General features: G+C 40.9%; 1 protein-coding gene across 1 annotated transcript in view; it reads right to left on the reverse strand.

Annotated features, from left to right (window-relative positions):
• Nucleotides 1-26,450, reverse strand: part of hsf5 (heat shock transcription factor family member 5) — a 109,493-nt gene that overhangs the window by 10,472 nt on the left and 72,571 nt on the right. The window contains exon 4 of the mRNA XM_059655326.1: nucleotides 11,676-12,221. Coding sequence (XP_059511309.1) covers nucleotides 11,676-12,221 — 546 coding nt within the window. The remainder of the gene's footprint in view (nucleotides 1-11,675; nucleotides 12,222-26,450) is intronic.

Here is a 26,450-nt window from a genome sequence, read left to right on the forward strand (position 1 = left end):
GGGGGTGGCCATGGGCACCCGCATGGGCCCCAGCTATGCCTGCCTCTTTGTAGGTTACGTGGAACAGTCCCTCTTCCGCACCTACACAGGCACCAAACCCCGCCTCTTCCTCCGTTACATTGACTGTATCGGCGCCGCCTCTTGCTCCCCGGAGGAGCTCGAACAGTTCATCCACTTCAACACCTTCCACCCCAACCGCAAGTTCACCTGGGCCATCTCCAACACATCCCTCACCTTCCTGGACCTCTCAGTCTCCATCTCAGGCAACCAGCTTGTAACTGATGTCCATTTCAAGCCCACCGACTCCCACAGCTACCTAGAATACACCTCCTCCCACCCATCCTCCTGCAAAAATTCCATCCCCTATTCCCAATTCCTCCGCCTCCACCGCATCTGCTCCCAGGATGAGGCATTCCACTCCCGCACATCCCAGATGTCCAAGTTCTTCAAGGACCACAACTTTCCCCCCCACAGTGGTCGAGAACGCCCTTGACCGCGTCTCCCGCAACACATCCCTCACACCCCGCCCCCGCCACAACCGCCCTAAGAGGATCCCCCTCGTCCTCACACACCACCCCACCAACCTCCGGATACAACGCATCATCCTCTGACACTTCCGCCATTTACAATCAGACCCCACCACCCAGGACATTTTTTCCATCCCCACCCTTGTCTGCTTTCCGGAGAGACCACTCTCTCCGTGACTCCCTTGTTCGCTCCACACTGCCCTCCAACCCCACCACACCCGGCACCTTCCCCTGCAACCGCAGGAAATGCTACAATTGTCCCCACACCTCCTCCCTCACCCCCATCCCAGGCCCCAAAATTACTTTCCATATTAAGTAGAGGTTCACCTGCACATCTGCCAATGTGGTACATTGTATCCACTGTACCCAGTGTGGCTTCCTCTACATTGGGGAAACCAAGCGGAGGCTCGGGGACCACTTTGCAGAACACCTCCACTCGGTTCGCAAGAAACAACTACACCTCCCAGTCGCGAACCATTTCAACTCCCCCTCCCATTCCTTAGATGACATGTCCATCATGGGCCTCTTGCAGTGCCATAATGATCCACCCGAAGGTTGCAGGAACAGCAACTCATATTCCGCTTGGGAGCCCTGCAGCCCAATGGTATCAATGTAGACTTCACCAGCTTCAAAACCTCCCCTTTCCCCACCGCATCCCAAAACCAGCCCAGCTCGTCCCCTCCCCCCACTGCATCCCAAAACCAGCCCAGCCTGTCTCTGCCTCCCTCACCTGTTCTTCCTCTCACCCATCCCTTCCTCCCACCCCAAGCCGCACCTCCATTTCCTACCTACTAACCTCATCCCACCTCCTTGACCTGTCCGTCTTCCCCGGACTGACCTATCCCCTCCCTACCTCCCCACCTATGCTCTCCTCTCCACCTATCTTCTTTTCTCTCCATCTTCGGTCCGCCTCCCCCTCTCTCCCTATTTATTCCAGAACCCTCACCCCATCCCCCTCTCTGATGAAGGGTCTAGGCCCGAAACATCAGCTTTTGTGCTCCTGAGATGCTGCTTGGCCTGCTGTGTTCATCCAGCTTCACACTTTATTATCTTTTGCTCAATATGTGCTGCTTTCAATTCCTGCTGCACTCTTAATCTGACCTCTTTATTTTGTTCAACTAATTAAATGTAGCTGAATGCATGCTCAAGCAAGGTACTTTATATTTCTATTTATTCTTGAAATGTGATTCGTGTGACATACCCCAACATTACCACAACTGTCTTAATCCACGTCAATAACATCATCCCACCTCCAGCCTTACCCTACCTATTACTGTAAAAACTCATTACATCTTTGTTAAATTGAGTCTTCATTAGTTTAAAGTACTCCTAACCGGCATCCAACATTCTACCTTTCATAAACTTGAGGTCATGTGAAAACTCTGCTGCCCAGATCTTTACTTGCACCAAATCCCATTCATTCATCATTCATGTGCGAGCAGATTTTGAATGCCTTCTAGTTAAGCAATATCACAGTTTTAAAGTTTTCATTTTTATTTTTAACTCCCTCCATGGTCTCACCCCACTCTTTCTCAGTAATCTCCTCCATGCCCACAAACCTCTGAGATAGCTGCATTCTTCTAATTCCAGCTTTTTGAGAATTCCCAATTCTATGCTCTGTACTTTAGCAGTTATGCTATCTGTAGCCAAAAAGGTCTGTGTTTTGCAATTCTCTCTCGAAAGTTGTCTTTCTCTCTTTCCATCTTTAAGATACTTCCTCATATAAGACTCTTTTGACCAAGTTTTGTCCATCCATAATATCTCCCTTGGTATCTTGGTCTCAATTTTTGCTTTATAAATCTCCCATGATACTACTTAGGATCTGTTATTACTTCAAAGGTACTAAATAAAGCTGTTGTCCTTCAGCACTTTGCGGGTGTTTGGCCTTTATATTGAATATTACGATATTGCACAGATTCTTTTTGGCAGGAAATGTCATATGGAATGTGGGTGCTTGAGCCTAGTAATGCCTAAGGATCAAATAGCATGTAATACTCACAGGTTTCAGCTTTAATATATGGGTTTCTGGGTAATATTGTTGCACTTTGAAGGATGCTACATTGCTTGAAATTGAAACCTCCTCCTCAGGGATCAAAACAGTTATGTCATTTATTACAGGTGTGGTCACAGTCATTTCCATCTCCATTGTTATTTTCTGCACAATGTAATCTCTCTTCAAGCAATGAGTTTCAGGATCAACCTCTTAACATTGATGAACCTCAAAATGTAAATGTTCCTTTCTGGATAGCCCACCCCATCAACCCCATAGATTTTGAACTTTAAGCCCCCACCCAACATTTGTCTAAATCTTCATTTAGCTGCTTTAACACCCAGCCATTTTCAAATAAACATGCCGGATTTAGTAGCAGCAAGATGCTGCTGGTGGCCAACCCCCTCTGCATTATTCCTTTCTCTTCAATACCCTATCTCTGACTCCTTTTTTTTATTGTTGTCCATTTCACACATGTAATTCCCTCTGCATTCCAGTTAAAATGGCAGACAACAGGTGAGCAGAGATAGGAGAACAAATAGTTGTAAATGGGGACTGTTAGTGACTGACAATAGGTAGTGTGTAATGGCAGGCTATGTGATAACAAGGCCTAGATTGTTGGGTAAGGGGCTAGGACATGCGAAGCAGTCACCAGTCTACAGTTTATTTCCTCAATGTAGAGGAGACCACATTGTGAGCAGCGAATGCAGCAGACTGGATTCTGGAAAGTGCAGGTGAAGTGTTGCTTCACCTGGAAATTACGTTTGGGCCTTTGGATAGTGGGGAGGGAGGAGGTAAATGGACAGTTGTTACACCTTTGCTCGTTTCAGGGGAAGGTGCCGTGGGGGGTGTTGGGGGCGAGAGAAGAGTGGAGCATGGTATCCCAGAGGGAATGGTCCCTGTGACAAGGGAGGGGAGGGGAATATGCAGAAGCGGTGACATCTCGCTGGAGGGGGTGGAAATGGCATCTGATGATCTCCTGGATATGGACGCTGGTGGGATGGTAGGTAAGGACAAGGGGAACCCTATCGCTGTTGTGGGAGGAAAGAGAAAGGGTGAGGTCAGAAGTGCAGGGTATTGGTCAGACCCGGTTGAGGGTCCTGTCGACAACAATAATGGGGAATCCTTGGTTGAGGAAGAAGGTGGACATTTCGGTGGCTCCCTTGTTGAGGTTGGCATCATCTGAACAAATGCAATAGAGACAGGGGAACTGAGGGAATGAGATGGAGTCTTTACAGGAAAGTGTTTACAGTGTTCCAGCAAAAACTCAACACAAGCTGGAAAAACACCTCATTTCACGTGGGGATCCTACAGCCATCTGGACTCAATACTGACTTCAATAATTTTAGGGCCTAAACTCTCCCATGTCCTAGCCCCTTAGCCCACAATCTAGGCCTTGTTATCACACAGCCTGCCACTACACACTTCCTACTGTCAGTCACTAACAGTCCTCATTAACAACTATTCGTTCTCCTAGCCAGATCGTTATCAACTATTTTGTCTATTCAATCATTTACTTCCTACCCCATCTCCCTCCTTATTTTCTGCATATAAACCAATGTTTTCCCAGCTACCATCAATTCTGATGAAGGGTCACCGGACGAAAAAAGGTTAACTCTGATCATTTCTTCACAGATGCTGCCAGACCTGCTGAGCTTTTCCAGCAACTTCTGTTTTTGTTTCTGATTTATAGCATCCATAGTTCTTTTGACCTGGACAATATGTGGTATGGGTTGAAAATGGCCATCTCGAACAAGAGAGAATCTGATCACCATCCATTTAATGTCAATGGCATCACCATCACTGAGCGCCCCTCTATCAACATTCTGGGAGTTACCATTGACAAGTAACTGAACTGGATTAGCTGACTATGGTGTAGCTACATTGATACTGTAGTTGTAAGAGCAGGTCAGAAGCTTCAAATTTTACATTGAATAATTCACCTTCTGACTCCCCAAATCATGTCCATCCAACAACTCTCAAGAAGCTTGGCATTATCCCAGGACAAATCTTGATTCATTGACATCACATTAACAACTATTCACTCCCTTCACCATCAATAGTCAGAGGCAGCAATTTACAGTAGTGTGCACCAACTACAAAGCACTTGCAGAAGTTCACCAAGGCTCCCCAGTCAGCAACTTCCAGACCAACGACCACTGCCATCTAAAAGGACAAGGGCAGCAGATACATGAGAAAGCCATGACCTAAAAGTTTCCCTCAAAGCCACTCATGGAAGTCTAATTGATATTCTTTCAGTTTCTCTGTGTCAATATTCTAGAACTCTCTTTCTAACAGCATTGTGGGTCTACTTACATGAAATGGTCTGCAGCGGTTCAAGAAGGCAGCTCCTCACTATCTTCTCAAGACATGTTAGGGAAGGACAATAAGTGATTGTTCAGCCAGTGATGCCCACTTATCATTAATAATTAATACAAAGTGGGTCTCCATTCTGGTCACCCTAGTATAGAAGGATGTTATTAAACTGGAAAGGGCGCAAAAAATTAGTTCCAAAGATGTTACTAGGCTAGAAGGTTTGAGTTATACAGAGAGGCTAGATGGGCTGGGACATTTTCCCCTGAAATGTAGGAGACTGAGGGGTGACCTTAAAAGAGGTTTAAAAAAATCATGGAGGTATATGGATAAGGCGAATAACCAACGTCTTTTCCCCAGGGTAGGGGAGTCCAAAACTAGCAGACATAGGTTTAAGGGAAAGCAGAAAGATTTAAAAGGGGCCTGAGGGGCAACTTTTTCACACAGGGGATAGCGTGTACATGGATTGAGCTGCCAGAGGAAGCGGTAGAGGTGGGTTCAATTACAACATTTAAAAGACATTTGGACAGGTACATGGGTAAGAAAGGTTTAGTGGGATAAGGGCCAAACACAGGCAAATGGGGCTAGATCAGTGTAGGAGACCTGATCGGTTTGGATGACTAGGGCTGAAGGGCCTGTTATGTGTTGTACAGCTGACTCATGAGCAAAGTGAGCTTCAGAAGGGTATTGGGAGTCAGGAAAAAAAAAGATAAAGAATTGGAAAGAGTCAGATTAGGGGAAAAATGAAGAAGAAGAAATCTTTGTATTGGTATGTCTAGATGTACAAAGAGAAGGAAGGGATATGGCAGAGGCTGTTGGATGGATTGTTTTAGTGTTGGCGACAAAGAAGCCCATGATTATGTTGCCGTATTCATACATGTCAACACCCAGTTGGTATTTTCTGTAGGGCAATATCATTTCAATTGAATCACTGGAAACCATACTTTATATGAGCAGCATGGTAGGGAGGATGATATAACCTTGGCGGAGATGGTGTGACAGTGGAAATGATGCAGACTTGTAACCCAGAGGTCTAGTCTAATGACTTTAGCACATGGGTTCAAATCCCATCATGGCAGCTTATATTAAATTAATAAATTTGGAATATAAAACTAACTATGACAGCTATCATTGATTATGGTTTAAAACCCATCTGGTAGATGAATGTCATTTAGGCAAAGAAATCTGTACTTTCTTGATTGAGCCAACAAGTGATTCCAGACCCATAAAAATGTGTTTGACTCTTAAGTGCCTTCTGTAATGGCCTTCCAAACCTGTCAGTTGTATGTAATGTCCACAAAATCTGATAAAATGAATTAATCCAACTGGCATTAACCAAGGCACTGGAAAGGACAAAAGTGCAAACACCTGACTGTACAAATGTGTACTTATTAACATCTGGGGTCTTGTGGCTGAATTGTGACTAGTGAATTGCAGCAGTCAGTCATACTCATCAAATTATACTTTATGGACAATATCCCAGACGGTACCATAATCAATCCTAGTTATTTCTTATTTCACCAGCAGGACAGACTTACTAGAACTAGGAGTGTAGTGTGTATAGTGAGGAAGGAGTTGTCCTGGGCATTTTTAATGTAATTTTGGACCTCATGCAGTTTTATTCAAACATCAGTAAGGAAACCTTTTATTGGTTACCACTTATTGCTCCTTACCCCTCAGTTTATGTATCTGTTTCTTTCATTTTGAACATGTATTGAGGATGGCAAAGGCACAGAATATAATCTTGGTGGTGGACTTTAATATCCATCACCAGTGGGTTACCACTGACCAAATTCTCAACTGGACCAACCATATCAATACAATGGCTTCAAGAGCCAGCCCAAATCTGGGAATTCTGCACTAAGTAATTCACATTCTGAATTGTCACAGCATATCCACCATCTACAAGGCATAAGTCAGGAGTGCATTGGAATACTTTTCATTTGACTGGATAAATGTAGCTCTAACAACAATTTAGAAGTTTGATATTGTTCAGGTCAAAGCAGCCTATTGCCTGGCACCCTATCCAACTCCTTCAACATTCACTTCCTCAACGACCAACATGAATTAGTAGAAATGCACATCATCCACAAGATGCAATGCAACATGTCATCAGGATTGCACTTTCCAAATCTGTGACCTCCACCACCCAGAAGGATAAGGGAACATCACCACCTGCAAGTTCCACTTCAAGCCACACACCATCCTGACTTCGAATTATACCGTCAGTCCTTCATTGCCAGTCCAAAAGTCCTGAAACTGTCTCCATAATAATGCTATGGGTGCACTTATACTACATGGATTAAAGCATTCAAGAAGGCCACTCACGACCACCAGCTTCTCAAGACTAATTAGAATGGTAACAAATGCTGATGGATTCAGTAACATCCACATTTTGGGATTGAAAACATTGACTGAAATGCAGCCTGAATTACTGCGATCGATGTTAGAATACTAATATGTCACAGAAAACATGATAGAGCTACGTAAAACATTAATTCAGACTCAGCTAACAATGAGTAGACAGGATTTGTTTATAGCATTTTATAAGAGATACAGATTAATATAGAATCAACAGCAACCTTTAAATTGACATTGGATAAATATCTTAAGAAGAAAATATTGTATTATTAAATGAATGAAGCAATGAGTCTAATTTGACTTTATGTAAGATAAAGCAAGTACTGATTCGATGGACTGAGTGTGCTCCTTCTGTGCTATAATATTCAACTATTCTACATGGGGCTACAGAGTTTTCAACTAATTGAAGTTAGCACCATTAGAAATGTATTAAGTAAACACAGTCGTTATGCAGGCTAGTTGTACTTAAAAGATTTCTTCAGTTTGAGTTGTGTTATTAAGGTTTCAGTGACTATAGTTAAATAACGTGAGAACTGTTGGAACTGCACTATCAAATCTATGGTAAATGACAGGTAAACAATGTTTTGGATTGTGAAAATAGATTCAAATTGTCTTTTTTTGTCCTGTACAGAATTTAAGCACAGAAAGCCATATTTGTAAATTAAACACAACAAAACTGAAATGGGAAATACAGGAGAAAAATATTTTGAAAAATGAAGACGGCACTCAAAAGATAAAGAAATTTACCGCACTATGTTAACTCAACATTAATACAGATACACAGCTCTTTCTTGAGACTTTTCCTTATCTTGTTAATGTTTTGGAACTTCGGGCTGCATTGCATCAAGCACTTTAAGGAATTCACAGCACTTGCGGACAAAGGTCACTGACCTCCTCTACCCTGTTAGCATAAATATCACTATCTTCTCCAATACCTCACATTCTATCTCTGTTACTGTGACCACCAACCACCAAGGCTCGTGCATTACTATTATCTTTAATCCCTGCAATATTTTCCCTCACTTGCTGTGACCCACCCCAGCCCCAGAATTTGCTAATTCTGCATACCCTCAACACTGCCAAGCCGCTTACTTGGGAAACTTCCCATCCGGACCAAAAGTAATAGCTGTGCCAACCACTTTCACCTCTCAAAATACCTGCCTCTCACTTATTCCACAAGGAAGGCAGATCAAAATAGTGCAGAAAGACTCAAGGAAGTTTACGGGCTGCCCAACATTCAGCTGTTCCCAATAAAAACTGTAACAACTACAGATGCTAGAAATCAGAAATACAAATGGAAATTGTTGGAAAAGCTCAGCAGGTTTGGCAGCATCACTGGTGTGATATCCAAACTGCTGTTCCAACAATTTCTGTTTTAGATTCAGCTCTTCACTCCTTATTTGGAAGACTGTGATCACCTGAAGCAGCTGACACATCACTACTAAGCCCCTACACTGGAATCAAACTTGACGACTTTCTGTGCTGGATCCCCTAAGCAAAAGGTTATCCCACTTGACTTTGCTGCTTATAACTACGAGTTTCCTTACTTTGTGTATACATCAAGCAACTAAGCAAGATAAAAGTAACATGAGCCTAGTGTGTCTGGGGCCAAATACAAGAAGGCAAGGCAGGGATGTTTTGAGCATTCAGGCAAACTCAGAATGATTATGATTCATGTCCAGCTGATATTTAGTTTGGAGGGGATTTTGCAGGTGATGGCTTCCAATGTTTCTGCTGTTTTCTGTCATCTAAAGGGTACTAGTTGTGAAGTCTAGATGGTGTTCTCTAAGGAGCTTCGGTGACTTGTTGCAGTATCTTGTATATGGCACACAACACTGCCCCCGTGTTTAGGTTTTGGAGGAAGTGAACTTTTAAGGTGGCAGATGGCACGCCTCCCCCTCTCTCCCTATTTATTCCAGTTCCCTCCCCCCATCCCCCTCTCTGATGAAGGGTCTAGGCCCGAAACGTCAGCTTTTGTGCTCCTGAGATGCTGCTTGGCCTGCTGTGTTCATCCAGCCTCACATTTTATTATCTTAAACTCAGAATGATTATGCTTTTTGAGAATAAACAGAGCCCAGAGACAGAACCTGGTCCAGTCCATGAGCTGGTGCTGAATTACAATGAAACTTGCTGGTGCACTATGAGGTGCAGCATTGAAGTGGACGTAGGTCAGAGCTGTGCCCTGAGGATTGTTACCACCTGGCAATTTTCAGACAACAAAGCCTTGGATAAGACAGTGTGTGTGGCCAGGGCGTGACAATGTTGGTGCTCAGTGTAAAACATTGAGGTCATTCAGAGCTAGTGGCTGGCTAAAATCATCAGGTACCAACTCTGGTTTCCAGTCCAAGATCCAGATTTTCACTAAAGTCTAATTAGATCTTTTTAAGTCATTTGCTATTTGAACACCAAGTTCAATGAAATCGATATTCAGACATGAAGATAATAAGTGGAAAATAAATTCTGGATTATTTTCACTTTCACTTCTGGGTATGTACCTGAAACATAGCTGTGTTTTCGGTGCTCCAGAGTATTGCTATCATTGCCTGTTTTGCTTTCAGTTTTTCAATATTTGTACCTCTTGTTAATTTAACTGTTTGCTATGATAGCAAATGAACACATAACACAGCCCATGACAATACTCTCTATCTACTGGAACTAAGTTTCTTCATAATTTGTTCATGCATAGTACGCAATAGTGGCTAAGCCAACATTTATTTTCTATCTCTAATTAGCTTCGTGAGTACGATGGTGAGCTATCCTTGTGCACCGTTGCAGTCCACATGGTGTAGGCACATTGAGTCTTTTAAGAAGAAAGTTGCAGATTTTTGCACTAGTGACAGTGAAAGTATGGAATTATATTTTCATGTCCAGCTGATATTTAGTTTGGAGGGGATTTTGCAGGTGATGGCTTCCAATGTTTCTGCTGTTTTCTGTCATCTAAAGGGTACTAGTTGTGAAGTCTAGATGGTGTTCTCTAAGGAGCTTCGGTGACTTGTTGCAGTATCTTGTATATGGCACACAACACTGCCCCCGTGTTTAGGTTTTGGAGGAAGTGAACTTTTAAGGTGGTAGATGGCATGCCGATCAGGTGGGCTGCTTTTCCCTGGATAGAGTTGAGCTGCTCGAGCATAGTCAGTGCTGCACTCACCAAAGCAAGTGGATAGCATTCCACCACATGCATAATTTGTGCCATTGTGTGAATCGGCTTTGGGAAGTCAGAAAGTGAGCTACTCCCAGCAAAAATCTGAACCTTTAACCTGCTCTTACAGTCAAAATATTTATATGACCAATTTCTGGTAAATGGTACAGTGATGATGGCAGAAGATAGAACAATTACAATAATTTTTCTGTTGTTGGTGATAAGTCATTCTCTCTGGCACTTGTGTGATGTGAGTTTTGTTTACCATGCACCATTCCCAAGCCTGGATGTCATTCTGGTTTTTGCTGCATGTGATGAGCTGTCAAGGCTATTATCTGCTCTCATTACTGAACAACAGAATGGAGAGACACTTAATCTTATCCTTTCAAGCTTCATTGGAAAGTGATTATTAACTTCTAGTGAAATCTCTAATCTGCAGATGCATAAATGGTACTAAATACTGTGCAGTGAACAGTTTCACTTCATATCTCATTATAGTGGAACAGTCATTCATAAAATAGCTGAAGATGGTTGGGCCAGGATATTACTGAGGACTTACTGCAGTAATGCCTCAGGTTGAGGTCTCCAACAAAAACAATAAACTTTGTGTTGAATATGATCCCAACAAGTGGGAGGTCTTCCCATTGACTTCAATATCACATTTTTAGTCAAATATTGCCTTGATGTCAAGGAAAGTCATTTTTAACTTATCAATTTCTTTTGAATAGATTAATGCCTCTACTAGGTAAATGAGTGAATCATATGAATCCAATAATTGTTCATCTACTATTCCTGATAATTTTTTATCTTTATTATGTTATTCCATAAAATAAGCTGAAGGTACTCTCTTGGATGTTCTTCCCTGTTTAATTACAGTGAACGTGACAATAATAAATTAAGTTTACAAAGAAAAATGAAATTTTAATCAGAAATTGAATGAGGGAAATTAAATGATAACTTTGTTTCAAAGTTAATGTGACATTTTATTTTTGTATTTCATTGATTTCTGCTAAAACCAGTAAAGATTCAGAGTCGTTATAGGCTTCAATAGCCTGGGGGCTATCAACTTCTTGTGATATCTCACAAAGGTCTTTTGTTTAGATTAGGACTTGCAGAAAAATTCACCATTTCAAAAGAGAAGCTCGAGATTAATATTTAGTATTGAAGACAACTGAATCTACGATATTTTCATGATATCTTGTGAGGATATAGTTTAACATTGTATGGATGTTACTATTAGATTATCAACTGTTGCCAAACATGATCAAATCTGCTCATCATTTTGCTGCACTATATGGCTTATATATTTCTATCTGATAGATAAAATATTTATTGTATAACTTACTCTTTCAGAATTAGATTCTGGTCCATTCTCAACAAATACTATAGGATGGAGAGATGTGTTGTGACACAGCTTGCGCATCTCTCCTTCTGGTGGGCACTGCTCAGACAGACCTGATTCTGGAACAATGCTCATAGTGGATGTAATTTCAGATGGCTGTGTGGTAGATGAGTGCACACTATCAGCTGCTGAAGGCAGCGCACAGGTAAGTCGCTGGTCTCCTGTTACCACGAATGACTTAATCTCTGACACTGTAGAAGTGAGAGATTCAATTTCCATAGACTGAACGTTGGCTGCTGCATCGTCTGTATATGTTGGAGTGCTGGGGGCCTGATGACTGCCCTGCGATTGTTGAATTTGTGTTGGATTCTCTACAGTATCCATTTTCACCAACTGAAGCTTTGGAGATGCCCTTAATTCATCCACTATCTGAAAGACAGTTTCCAAGTTAACTTCAGACTTTTTGGATTCATCTGTAGCAGTGCAGTGCCAGGCTGCTGCATTGCTGTGTAGAACATCAACAGGGTATGAAGACTGCATGGCAGCATTCTGAAGAGTAAAAAGTTGAAATTTCTAAGTCTGTATGCAATATAAATTTGGTACGAAAAATACTGTTTCCATATTCCTTTAAAATAAACTGAGAAATTTCTCACCAACTAGGTTTGTACATACTTCTCTGATATACAAACAGTCATTTGGTAGAAAAGAACTTGATGTTGCTGAAAAATGACAAGTTTTGTTGAAGCTTTTCATCTTGCACTCATGAGAATAATTCAAAAGATGATTAACTTAAGGGTAAAATAAGAATTTATGCCAAATAAGAGGAAGGTGGTGATTGGTTGGCAAGTGGACTGTAATTGGTAGAGGTGTTGCCATGGTATTTGTACCCATGCTTGTTGATTGATAATTAGCTACCAGGCTTTTAAAATTTAAACCAGGCAGGCTTGTTCTGATTAGTGATAGAGATAATGGGAACTGCAGATGCTGGAGAATCCAAGATAATAAAGTGTGAAGCTGGATGAACAGAACCCTCTCTGATGAAGGGTCTAGGCCCGAAACATCAGCTTTTGTGCTCCTGAGATGCTGCTTGGCCTGCTGTGTTCATCCAGCTTCACACTTTATTATCTTGTTCTGATTAGTTAAGGGTTTACTCTCAGAATGAACAAGTAAATATCTGTCACCCATGATGTCACATCACCTTATGAAGGAGTGGTGATTTTTCAATAAACCTGTTGGACTATTATCTGGTGTTGTGTGCCTTCTGACTTATTTTGGTGAGTTGGAACAAGTGCACTGCATGTATGTTGTTTCTATCTGCACAGAAAAGGGTCTTATGTATTAATGTGTAGCTGCCAGTGTGTGTTTGTGAGCCACGCTGCAATTTAACTGATAATCCTAAGCTAGTTGTCACTAATTCTTTGTACACCCAAAACATACATTTGCCTTTCTCACACGTGCATGTTTCCTTTGCATATTTTGACTTCCTGTTGTCACACTTTTGTCAAGGCTTATATTGACATTTTGCACTTGCCAACCAATGGCAATCTCCTCCTCTCCTGCAATATCAATATTGTTTTGTTTCCCATTGAATGGTGTTCTTGTGCACTGTCCTCTGTAAGCTGAAAAGCCTCCACAAATGTGTTTTTTTTTTCCCAGGAATCTATTTCTCTCCATTTATGGATATGATTAAAAACCTTATATATGCACATTTCCAGTTTGCATAATTTAACCTTTTGTTATACACTGTTGTCAAGTTTTGTCAGTATTTTTGCATTACAAATGTCTCATCATTTCTACCAGGTTTTAACCGTGAAAACTTGATGTGCTATAAACGATCAAGACGGCCACTTGGTTCCATCAAATGATGTGAAATATTTTCCAATTTTCTTTTAATTCTATTAACCCCTTGCCCAACTGATGTTTTTAACAAATTTAGAATTAATGTATCCATTTAAATAACTTAATGTCTTTTAATGCCTTTGTTAGTGTTCTTTTACTTCAAGCTATTTGCCCCTTTTCCCCCCCCCAACAAGATTTTATATTTCTGCTCAATGCTGTGAGATTTTGAGCTAAATCTGGGTATTTATAATGTATTTAATTTCTTAGATTGGTATCAATACCATTCAATTATTTGTAATCGTAAGTCTTCTAGTTTCAAACAGTTTCCACTAATTGTTCACAAAAAATACTTGAAGAACAAGAGGACAATGTTGATCAGAGGCTCTCGGTAAGTGGTTTTTCAAATCTTCCTTGTGCTTGTGTGACATGCAGATGGAGTGCTGAATTGGGAATTTGATTCATGTGCTGAGTGTGATAAGTTTTCTTTTTGAATTTAAGTATGGATTACAACTCAGATTCTGACAACAGAATTAACAACTTTCAAATGAACTAACAATTCTGAAGTGAATTAAACATACTTATTAAACAAGAGGTTACCTTGTAATGGCAGTTGTCTGACAATCAGCTGAAAGTAGTTGGCCCAAATGCTATTTATTACAGTAGCAGAAGCTAAACTAACTAGTGACTCATCAGACATTTCATATATGAAATAGAACTTTTATTTCATACGTTCTATTATGGGCATGTGGTCAGGAGACCATGCCTGAGTGAGATGTAGACTGTGGAATTAGATATTTCATTCATGAGGAAATTCGGTGCACAGTGGTAAGAGGGGCCCAATCTTTGACCTTTTTTCTTTTTAAGTATTCATGTGTTTATCTGTAAGCTAGGGAATTGCAAGTTTTTCTTGCATTACATTAATGTGTAAATTTATTAAGTCATTACCTAAATGTAGGATGTACCTGTACTAGTAAAGTTTATTGGTCAGATCTAATTGTACTGGTAATGTTTTCAACAGCAAGAAGATTGACTGACCAGTAATGTTTGGACTGCATCGACCAGAGCAACTCTGATTCACATTGGGACTAATAGTATAGGGAAAAACAAGAATGTAGTCCTATGGTCATAATTTAGGGAGCTAGATGGAAAATTAACAGATAGGACTTCAAAAGTAGTAATTTCTAAAATACTTCCACTGTCACCTGCAACTGAGTACAGGAACAGGAAAATAAGACTGATTGTATGTGTGGCTAGGATTTTGTTGCAGGCAGGAAACGAAGTTTTAGGACATCAGGACTTGGGCAGATGGAAACCTAACAGGGAGGATAGCTTGCATTTGAAATAGCTAGGATGGATTTCCTTTTGGAATGTTTAGCTAGTATGGTTGGGAGTATTTAAACTAGTTTGGCCAGGGGACCTGAGGGTGGATTCAGTTGGAACAAAATCAGGTAAGAAAATGGAACTCAAATTTTTAGTTGCATCTCAAAACAATGGAAACAAAGATTTGATTAAACCAACTGATAGTTCTCCAGGTATTTGCTGAATTGTGAGCAATGAAGCAAATTAAGCAGATACAGTGACAGTTCAAATAGAAAGTGACAGCATTGTATTAGTTTTTACAGAAACATGGTTTAAAGAAGAACAGGAGTGGAAGTTTAACAGTTCCAACAGGATTTTCAGAAAGATAAAAGGTGAAGAAGGAGAAATTTTGGTCACAGTAACAGTTGTGCAGTGAATATGATGTGTTTGAAGGTGATAAAATGAGGTCTTAGAGATTTAGCTAAGGGACAGTCACACTGGGGCATGGACTATACATTGTGACGGAGAGAGAGAGACAAATGAATAAGCAAATTGCTGGACTGCAAACCAATAGGGCAGTAATAGAACAAGATATTTATTATGCCAATACTGAGATAGTTTGTGTGAAAGAAACTGAAGGAGCAGACTTCTTGAACCGATGTTGGGAGAACCTTTTTGATCAGTCAACAAAATAAGGTGCAGTTCTGGACTTCATTTTAGGAAATAAAACTGGGCAGATGGAAGGAGTGGCAGTGTGTGGGCACATTTGTGGCAGGGCTCATAATTCAGTTAGTTTTAACATGATTAAGGAAAAAGACAAATTTATAACTGGGCTAAAGATTGGGGCAAAGCAACTCTACTAAAATGACAGTTTTAGCAAAAATAGACCCGTAGCAGCTACTTGAATGTGAATTTGTGTCAGCACACGTGTGAAATTCAAGGGCTTCAGAATAAACAGGTTCCCACTAAAAGAAAAACTGGGACAGCCAAATCTAGAGGACCTGGATATAAAGAACCTTACAGGTTAAGATAAATCAGAAGAAAAGCTGTTGTCTGACACTGCAAACTCAGTGGCTTGAAACATACTATTTTTTTTGCCCAAACGACAGTTTTAGTGAGTGTCATGGAGGATTTCTCTCCATGAAGCCCTGTGAGATCACTTGTTACATCTTATCAAACTTGCCTCTTCCTTACTTGCTGTTTGTGAGATATCTACCAAAAGACTTGCATTCTTGGCACCTGTGCTAACTTTAAAAGTTGTTACGTATTCAGATAAATGATGGCACTTCAATGTTGCTTTTCACTACCAATGTAATTGCAAAGCAGCCACAAAGGCATGTGTCTCTCAGCTGGCACAGATGATACTTCATTGCACAAAAACCGCCTTTTTTTAATCCTAGTGACTGTTTAACAACCAGACCACAGAGTTTTACTTGTCTTTAGCAACACCCTGTCTAACAACTAAGTCACTATTCTGTCTTCCATGGCTATTGGGTGCTTGCACCTTATTAGTCAGTAGGGGAAAATCACATACAGGTTTCCAACTGGACAATTCTAAAGGTGAGTTTTTAGTTACAGGCAACAAAAGTGAACACAAAGCAAATAGAAACTGCAGTTTGTCCCCACAATGCAAATCAAATCCTAGCATAATTACTGACAACTATTTTACAGTCCAGAGTTGCCTACAGAACCCAGCTCTTATCTGACAAAATCTGGTTTTCAGTTAACTCCTGACTGCCTTGAAGCATCCTACTCAACTGTGCTCTGTCATGCACAAGAAGAGCTTTCTCCTCCTCAACGTACTTGTGCTCCTTGGAAGATTTTTCCCATTCTGCAGTTCCTCAGAATTCAACATATTGCCTCATTATCTACTTCCATTGTGCAGAGCATTGTACACTAGGATATTGTGGCACATTCCTCAGCTGAACCGAGCAGTTGAACAGCATCTCTATTGACTGCTCCACCACTGCCATGACAAACATAGGATGCATGATATCTGTATCCTGCATCAGTCAGAGGGTTGTACAATCGTGTGATCAGCTGTGAATGCAGTAATTAGCCCTTGTCTCCTGATGCCTAGCCTTCTAAGGATTCTAGACTCTCAAATGCCAAGTACGAGACGTTGTTGTAGGATGTTGGGAACTCGCTTCTAGGAAGTGATATGCAGGTTTCTGCATCCTACTGATGGGCTGCAGCAATGACCTTATCACGGGAAACAAAATGAATCAGTGTGATCTGGACTCAGGTCCCACTGTGTTGAGACAAATAGATCACTTTCTGAAGCAGGTTCTCGGTCTGAAATGTCAGCTTTCCTGCTGATGCTGCTTGGCCTGCTGTGTTCATCCAGCTCTACACCTTGATACCTCAAATTCTCCAGCATCTGCAGTTCCTACTCTCTCTGGATCCAGCCTGATACTGCTCAACCCCAGGATTGGACTTCGGGAGAAAATCTCAGATCTTGTGGATGTGATACATCCTGGGGAGCCCTGCAATTGTCGCCTCTGCATGAGTTCAGTGCTCTTCACCTTCCATGATGACAGGTTGGTGCTCTTGGGCTTGCTGTCAGACATATCGACCAATATCTCACTGGTGCTGGTTGTATGACTCTTGTTGGTAGTGACCTATGCTAGGAAAGTAAGGGGCAAAACTGGTTCTTGGCTCTGAAAAGAGTCAGTAGTGACATACCTTGCAGCTGAGGGCTGCACTCTTTCTTGTAGTGCAACATGCAGGGCCGTGTCTTCTTCAGCCTCAGCTGAAACTGCTGTGCAGGCTGAACAATTCATACATTACAACAAAAAGTGCCAGCATTCCAACCCATTCCCATTCTAGCCCCACAAAATGTATTCATTTAGTAGAGTGCATTGAAATACTTGCTTCACGAGTGTCGTACATAATCTCTCGTTCGGCCAAATTGGCCTTTTTAAAGCCACTGTCACTAATGTCTGCATTTGCAAGGACCAATGTGATGGCAGAAGTCATGTTGACCAGAACTCAAGCCCTAAACATGTTCATGGTACACACATTGCAAATGGACAATGAAATGATTGCAAATTAAATGCAGCTGCATTATAGCTTTATATATTCACCCCTTTATTACATAAGGGTTCAACAGATGTGAGGTCTGCATTTTCACTCGTGACACTGCTTCCACCCACTGTCTGCTTTTGTTCCCCTGAACTTTTTGTCTTCGTCATCATTCCTACAGTGTGGAAGCAGGCCATTCAGCCCATCAAGTCCACACCAACCCTCTGAGGAGCATCTCACCCAGACCAACCTCCTCCCCTATCTTTGCACTTCCCTACTCTAGACAAGATGGGAAATTTAGCTTAGCCAATCCACCTAACTCGCACATCTTTGGACTGTGGGAATAAACCAGCCCACCTGAAGGAAACCCATGCTGACTCGGGATTTTGAAACTCCAGACAGTCGCTTGAGGCTGGAATCTGGGTCCCTTGTGTTGTGAAGTAGCACCACTAACTGCTGAGCCACCATGCCACTCAGTTGATACAGATAGCAGCAGACTCCACGTGGTTACCAGATACTCACTGCAGAGGCCCAATGTCCTGTTTTACAGTAAACTACCCTGGCAACCCATTCCGGTTATTCCCTCCCTCCGTTGCGCAGACTTACTACATTGTATTTGTCTCCAACACTTTTTCTTTACCCCTGAGTTTTAACTGTACACTGTACTAATGCTCACCATAGTCCTGTACAATCCTCTGTGTAGGTCACAGAAATGGTTCTATCCCATAGCTTACCATTATCCTCCATTATTTTACCATACATTGCACTTTATATTTTGACTTACAACTTATTCTCTTCCCAACTCAAAATCACCTCTGCTTTCCTTCCCTCAAAGCCCGACAGCCCAAGCTTCTCTCAGTAATGGATTTCCCCCTTTTATTCCCACGTGACCTGAAATGCATTCTTCCTACTGCACAACACAAGGACCCCAGGACTGTATTCACTCCAGACCTCTGACTTTGACAAACATGCCCTAGACATGACTGAACATCCTGTCTTTGTAGTACTGCCACTGAAGAACTGATTCCCCTGGCTGCTTGCCACGGCCCTACAGGACTGCCTACGCCCAGGCTTTAGTTGAACGGATCTCCTGTGACTGGCCTGAACAGTAGACCAATCACTTTTTTTTAAACCCTGGATTTTGTGTGTACTGTGCCCATAACTAATGGTATCAGATCCCCTGACCATCAGCAACCCACACTTAACTGATTTAAGGATCTCTTCCCACTTGCATTCCGACATGATTGTGTGATTGGATAAACATGTAATGCTTGCTGTGTAGACAGCTGGCAGATGCTGTCTATATTAGATTGAGGGCACCAAGACATCAACAACAAGTTGTCGCTTCTCTGGACCGATTCCTGCTGTCTAGCATGATAAGCAGCCTGTCTCATTCTTTGCACAAACGAGCATATCTGTACATCAATATTGATGGTCTTTAGACTTAGGCTTGGCATGGTGTAACAAGACAAGTCAAGGCACTAACACTGAACATCTAGATTAATCATTAGGTGCACCACTGTTAAGAGAACAGGTGAGCAGATCTGAAATGCAGCTTAGTCTAATTGGTGAGCTGGGAGCTTGACCCAGCAAACAGTGTCTGTGAAGCAACCTTCTAATGCAGTTTTCTGGTGCACCCTGCAATGTGTGTCTGTACTTGCTACAAATGGATTGTTGAGATACCATCAGGATCCTGAAGGATTTGCAATTATTCAGTGCCAATGTCAGCGGATGAGGTGTCTGTTGATTGTTGGCCAGGATCTCAGGATACATGGAAGTTCATCACAGCTAGATGTTCATTCTGTTTTCCACATCAGGAATACTCAGCATCTTGTCTGCTCGTGAGTATTATGATAGGAAGTTTATTTTACTAAAGTTGTTAACAAGCAATGATGCCACTTAATAGGCAACTCACTGTTGCATAGTGAGAAACCTGCCCTGATGCCCAAGACTTCATTAAAAGTTGTTCCCAGCATCAAGATCAGCCTCACTGAATTTCTTGCAGCTCCTGATATAGCCCATGTTGTTCAGGTCCCTATAAGATTCCATCCAATACTACAATATATACAGTGGATGACTGAGTGAGGTACTTATTGAATAATTAGTCAATTAATTAAACTTTGGGAAAATTATTGGAATCAAATCTGATAGACAAGATAATCTGTCACATGTTAGAAGTTCTGTCATGGGATTTGGGTATTTCTGGCGAAGTCACTATCTGTTCTCCACCCTATTCGCCCTTGAAGCTAGGTGGCCCGGAGACCATTCAGAGTCCACACTGCTGTTGGTCTGGTTTCCAGATGAAACCAGACCAGATAAGTATAGCAGATTTCTTTCTTTGGTTCACTAACGTCCTACAATCAGATAATGTGATGGTCATTATTACTGACAGTATCCTTTATAATACATATATTATCTGAATTTAAATTTTACTGCTGCTATTGTGAGATACGGAACTGACATCTGGCTTACTAGTCCAACAGCAATACAATGACATCAGCACCTCCCTTTATAGGGTTACATTAATCAAGGCTTGTCAGAATGATGAACTGCTGCAGTCTCTGAGGTGTTGGGACACCCATGATGCTATTAAGAGGGGTGTTCCAGGACTTTTACCGGCAACAGTGGAAGACTAGCTCTATTGTTCTACGTCAGGATGGAGCGTGGCTTGGAGGAAAACTTTCAGGTGGTGTTGGTGTCATCCTGGCCCTTTTTTTTAACGTGGTAGCTGTCATGAATTAGGAAGGTACTGCTGAAGGAACTTTTTTATGGATGCTGTACATTGATGCCACACTGCATCGTATAAAGATATTAGCCTCCTTAAGGATATTGGAATGAACAATGGAAGCAAAAGAAATTGAAATGTTGCAGGAGGAACACCTTAGATCACTTTCTAACTATGTTATGACTACATTTCAGGCTTGTATGCAAGAGGAGATGAGGACAATTGCGAAGTCACTGTCTTCAAAAACATAAAAAGAAGAGAAAGAAACTGACATATTTGAAAAACTTTCTTTAACAGAAATACAACAGACAGATCATGAGTTCAGGCAGCTGTATCAGAAACTGATAGGAATTGGCTCTGATTCAGTTTCTGAGTACACAGAGTTATTAAATGACTGAGTGCTAATGTGGAAAAGAAAGCCATCTCAAAAACTGGCTGAAGAATGATTGGACAGTAGCCTATCAGATGAGAAGTTCATGCAGGCATCAAAATGGAATTTTCCAAGTAGCTCTCAAACGTCCAATGGCAGGTCACTAAGGTATAGGAAAAATATAGGCTATAATACCAAAACACTTTCATTGGCCATAAAATGTCAGCTAGATGGAAGAGAAACTTGAAACATTAAATGAGGCCCTTAATTCCAATACCAAATTACTAAAAAAATCTCAATATTATCTGGGACCTCGACCTAAAACTAGAAGGGAAAATCACTACCTTTTTTTTTTAAAGCTATTATGGATCCTTCCAGATTTCTTGAAGCTGGGCGCTTGAGGGGGGAAAAACTAAAGCAAATATGTTTGTGTAGAAGTTAATTCAACATTTTACAGAATATGGATTGCCAAAGGAAATACAACCAGATCAAGGTTCAAAGTTTATCTGATTAAAAATTCATAGAAATAGTGAGTGTTCTGGAGATAAAACAAGTTATGTATTCAGTTTATGATCCCCAATCTCAAGATGCATTGAAAGATGTCAAACTTTAAAGACTAATTACAGCTTAGACAGGGAGGATTGTGATGGAATATCTTTGTTACTTCAATGAGTCCACAGAATTCAGTCTTTTTAAACAAATACATGGACGTAAGGTGGGAAGATCCCATAAGTTAATTAAAACAGAATATAAAATTTCAGAATATACTTCCAACATAGGTTAAACATTACAGGAAAACGTTAGCGTGAGAGTTGAGCATGAATCCACAAACAATGAAGTCCAGAGTAGATTTAAAAATGCCAAAGCTAGTCATATTATCTAGTGAATGTGCAGTAATTTATCAAATGGAATCTGACGTTATAGCCATGCCAGCTGAGCAAGAAGTTTTAGGAAAAAGGGTGAATCTTCACTGAAGTCTGCTTGTCTGGAAGGATATTGTTGAGCTAAATGGTCTCAATTTTTTCTTGATTTGTAAATCAAGAGCTGTTATCCGGACTAATATTATCATGCTTTATTTTGTGTAATGAAGTTTTTTCTTTTGTTAAAGTACAATGATATTCTCTTGTGAAAATTCTCAGTGACTTAGCCCCAGGGTAAAAACAATGAAGTAAAATAAAACCTAGCACGCCAGATTTTGCTCTAGGATTGATGACTCAAAAGGGATATTGTTGGAGTCTATAATCCGAGGCTATGGTAACAGCTCACTTCAAAGTTTCAGTTATCAAGAAGAGACAGCATGGATACATGAACGGTAGGATGTGCCTCACAAAGCTTGTAATTTTCTTATTTGAAGTGGTGACAAAGTTGGAGGACAGAGGTAAGCTGACGGCTTTTGATACAACCCCACAAGAGACAGTTAGCTAAGGCAGAAGCCTAGGGAACTGACGGCAAATTATTGACATGGCTAGGAAATTGGTTGAATGGCAGGAAACAACTGGAATAATGGATAAGTACTCAAATTGGCAGAATATGGTGTTGTGCACGGATTTGTGTTGGGGCTTAAATTTGTCAAAACAGTCATTATAGACTTTGACTTTTTAATGCCATTATCTAATGTACAAATTTGCTGCTGATTGGGCAGCATTGTGTATGGTGTTGACAGCAGCATAAAACTGCAAGAGGATATTGATTGGGTGAATAAAATTAAATAAAAATTTATTGTCACATGTACTTTTTACAAGAAAAATACAGTGAAAAGTTTAAGTAGCCTTGGCATGGCATCTGCAATGACAGAAATGTTTATGTTAACTAACAGCAAACGAAATACCTGTAAACTTTTAAATACTTAACATTTTATTCATCTATAATAAGCCCATCTGAATGGTTTGATGTAAGTTCAATCACTGAAATTATACTGAATGAGATTAAAATCAGTTTCAAGTAATTGCACTGTTAACCATATTTTAACATAACTAATCAAACAGCGTTATTGTAATACTTAAACATGCATTGTGCGATTGAAATGAATGAAATTTTTAACAATTTTGATTTCCTGATTTTTGTTGCACCTCTTGTACTTCCTAACCACATTCCAGATGATGTCCATGACGTGAAAAGACAGACAAGAATCGCATTCCCAATAGAGTCCTGATAATGAATTGAACTACTGTACAAGAAAATGGAAATATATAATCAACTTTTCTTTTAAACATGGTCTATTGTGGAATTTAAAAAATGTTGAAAGGGGAGCTGCAAGAAATCTTTCAGAAAGTGTTGTTTATTGAGATGCACTAATTCAAAATAATGTACTTAAAGATATAAATACTGTCACCACACCCACATAATTACTCAAATATAAGTAGAAATGTAAACTATTATCAAAATGTTACAATTGTATGTATTTGTGCCCGTCTTGTATCTCAGATCTTTTTTGGCTTGAACAGTTTGAGCATTTGCAAACAAGCCACAAGTGGGGTCTATGCATGTAGTGGAACAGATTTTACTTGCAGTTTTGATTGTACAATTGATTTTTAAAATTAGTTTGTATTCAACCAGCTGAGAATGCATTGTTACTGGCAAGCATAGCTTGATGCCATTAGCCAAGACTCCAAACAATTGTTAACAAAAACCAGAGTGAATTTTCATTTTCTATTCTTCTAATGAGGAACCTGAGAATGTCAAGACAAACGTGTAGCTTGTTTACTGTGCTTGAAGCAATATTTCAAGGCACCAGACAATTCCCAACCTGTTTCCTTTTTACAAAACGAATACAAAATCCATTTGAAACAAAATATAGTTTATCAAAAAACATTCAAGTTTGTTTTTGTTTGTTGCAAAAATAGTTTCAGCAAGTGTTGTGCACTAAATATTCAAATACTATAATTTCAAATTCCTGGGATGTGGTAGGGCCTTGGGGGCAGTGGTAGGGATAAAGTTTTTGGTGCAGTGTTCTAGAAACAAATACTTTTTCTGCGCAACAATTACAGTCAAAGGGACCTGACACTTTAGCAATGCAATATCTGCGACTAACTTTAAAAAGAAATTGTCATATAGCAAAGAGATGTTTTTCCCCTAAATGGAGGAATTGCAAATAAACAACAGAATGGCAACTGATTCATTAAACAAGCACCTTAGTCAATTTTAACTATATAGAACAATTTAGTTTACAAAAGGACTAGTACATCAGACAGTGGCACTGCTTTGGATATTTCATCATCCAGTAGAAAACTCCAGAATAGCAAACAACTAGTTACAAATGTACCTTCAAAACCAACCTCTGAATAGTCTTAGCGATGCTGCATCTATGTATGGGGAAAATGATCAAGTAAATTTACACTGGAGAGTTAATTTTTAACATCAAAATACTAAAAAAATTGTAAAATGCAACATCTTCAAATATTTGCAGCCTTGTATCTACAATGTGCAATCAAGCACCATCCAAACTGATTATTCACCATCTGGTGAATGGAAAACCTATGGCACATTTTAAAATCAACAAATGTAAGGTTATTCATTTCAGACCAAATTTAAAAAAAGCTAGACTATGGGTTTTTAAAGGCACAAAGTTAAATTCCATGGATGCCCAACTAGATTTGGGAGGTTCAGGTGCATAGCTCTTAAACATGCCGCTAACAGGTTCTGAAAATAATCAAGAAGGCTAATGGATTGCTTGCCAACCTAAAGGGCTGGAATATAAGGGTGCGGCTGTTATGCTAACGTTATACAAAAGAATAATTAGACCACATTTTGAGTGCTGGTGAGCAGATCTGGGAACCACACCTCAGGAAGGATATTTTGGCCCTAGAGGGAGTTCCTTGTAAGTTTACAAAGATGATAACTTAGCCCCTGAAATCCAGGTATGAGGACAGATTAGACAAATTAGGCCTTTATTCTTTAATATCCTGAAGACCTCAATTATATAACAGGGAAAGCCAGTATAGATAAAGAAAAACTACTTCGACTAGTTGGAAGATTCTGGAAGCAGACAGCATAGTTTAAGAATTGGGACTAGGCCATTCAGGAGAGATGTTATAAAACACTTCTACATGCAAAGTGAAGTTTTAAAACTCTCTCTTCATCAAATGGTAGTTGATGCTAACTTAATTGTTAGTTTTTTTTAAGTCAACAAGGCTATGAAGGGATTTGGGCTCAAGACCGGCATCTGGAGTTAGGCCACAGAAATGCCATGATCTTATTGAATGATGGAGCAGGCTCTGGGGACTGAATGGCCTACACTTGTTCTTATGTTTGTGTACGAAACATCATTTTGTTTTCAGTGGAGTTCCTACCTGCTACTAGGTTCCTGACTTTCTTTGGTATATGTTGATATAGCCACAAATATAAAGGGCATGAATGAACATTATGGACAAGAGTTGGAAAATGGAATTTGTAATTATGTGTTTGACTGCCACAGACGTGATGGGCCAAATAGCCTCTTTCTGTGCTGTAGGATCTGTCTGAGACTGGAAAATTGCAGCTATAGGAAAATATTGGAAAGGCTCGGGTTGCTTCTCTTGGAACAGAAGCTGCTTGATTGATAAGTACATAATTGTGAGGGAGCTAGATAGAGTGGATAGGAAAAAGAGTTATTTACCTTAGGGATAATGGGAACTGCAGATGCTGGAGAATCCAAGATAACAAAATGTGGGACTGGATGAACACAGCAGGCCAAGCAGCATCTTAGGAGCACAAAAGCTGATGTTTCGGGCCTGGACCCTTCATCAGAAAAGGGGAATGGAGACAGAATTCTGAAATAGGTGGAGGTGGAACGAAGGTGGATGAGGAGAAGATAGGTGGACAGGACAGTATGGGTGGGGAGGTAGGGAGGGGATAGGTCAGTTGGGGAGGACGGACAGGTCAAGGGGGCAGGATGAGGTTAGTAGGTAGGAAATGGAGGTGCAGCTTGGAGGTGGGAGGAGGGGATAGGAGAGAGGAAGAACAGGTTAGGCAGACGGGGACGAGCTGGGCTGGTTTTGGGATGCAGTGGTGGGGGTGGGGGGGGGAGGGTGGGGGGGGAGATTTTGAAGCTGGTGAAATCCACATTGATACTATTGAGCTGCAGGGTTCCCAAGCGGAATGAGTTGCTATTCCTGAAACCTATGGGTAGCATCATTATGGCGCTGCAGGAGGCCCAGGATGGACATGTCGTCAGCGGAATGGGAGGAGGAGTTGTTTACTGCAAACCAAGCGTAGGTGTTCTGCAAAGCGGTCCCCAAGCCTCCGCTTGGCTTCCCCCATGTAGATGAAGCCACACCGTGTACAGCAGATGCAGTATACCACATTGGCGGATGTGCAGGTGAACATCTGCTTGATGTGGAAAGTCATCTTGGGGCCTGAGATGGGGGTGAGGGGGGTGGTGTAGGGGGAGTTGTAGCACTTCCTGCGGTTGCAGGGGAAAGGTGAGGTGGGGCTGGAGGGGAGTGTGGATCAGACAAGGGAGTTGCGGAGAGAGTGGTTTCTCCAGAAGGCAGAGAAGGGGGTGGGGTGGGAAAAATGTCTTTGGTGGTGGGGTCGGATTGTC

This window comes from Stegostoma tigrinum, chromosome 27 (genome assembly GCF_030684315.1).
Source record: "Stegostoma tigrinum isolate sSteTig4 chromosome 27, sSteTig4.hap1, whole genome shotgun sequence".
Taxonomy (NCBI): Eukaryota; Metazoa; Chordata; class Chondrichthyes; order Orectolobiformes; family Stegostomatidae; genus Stegostoma; species Stegostoma tigrinum.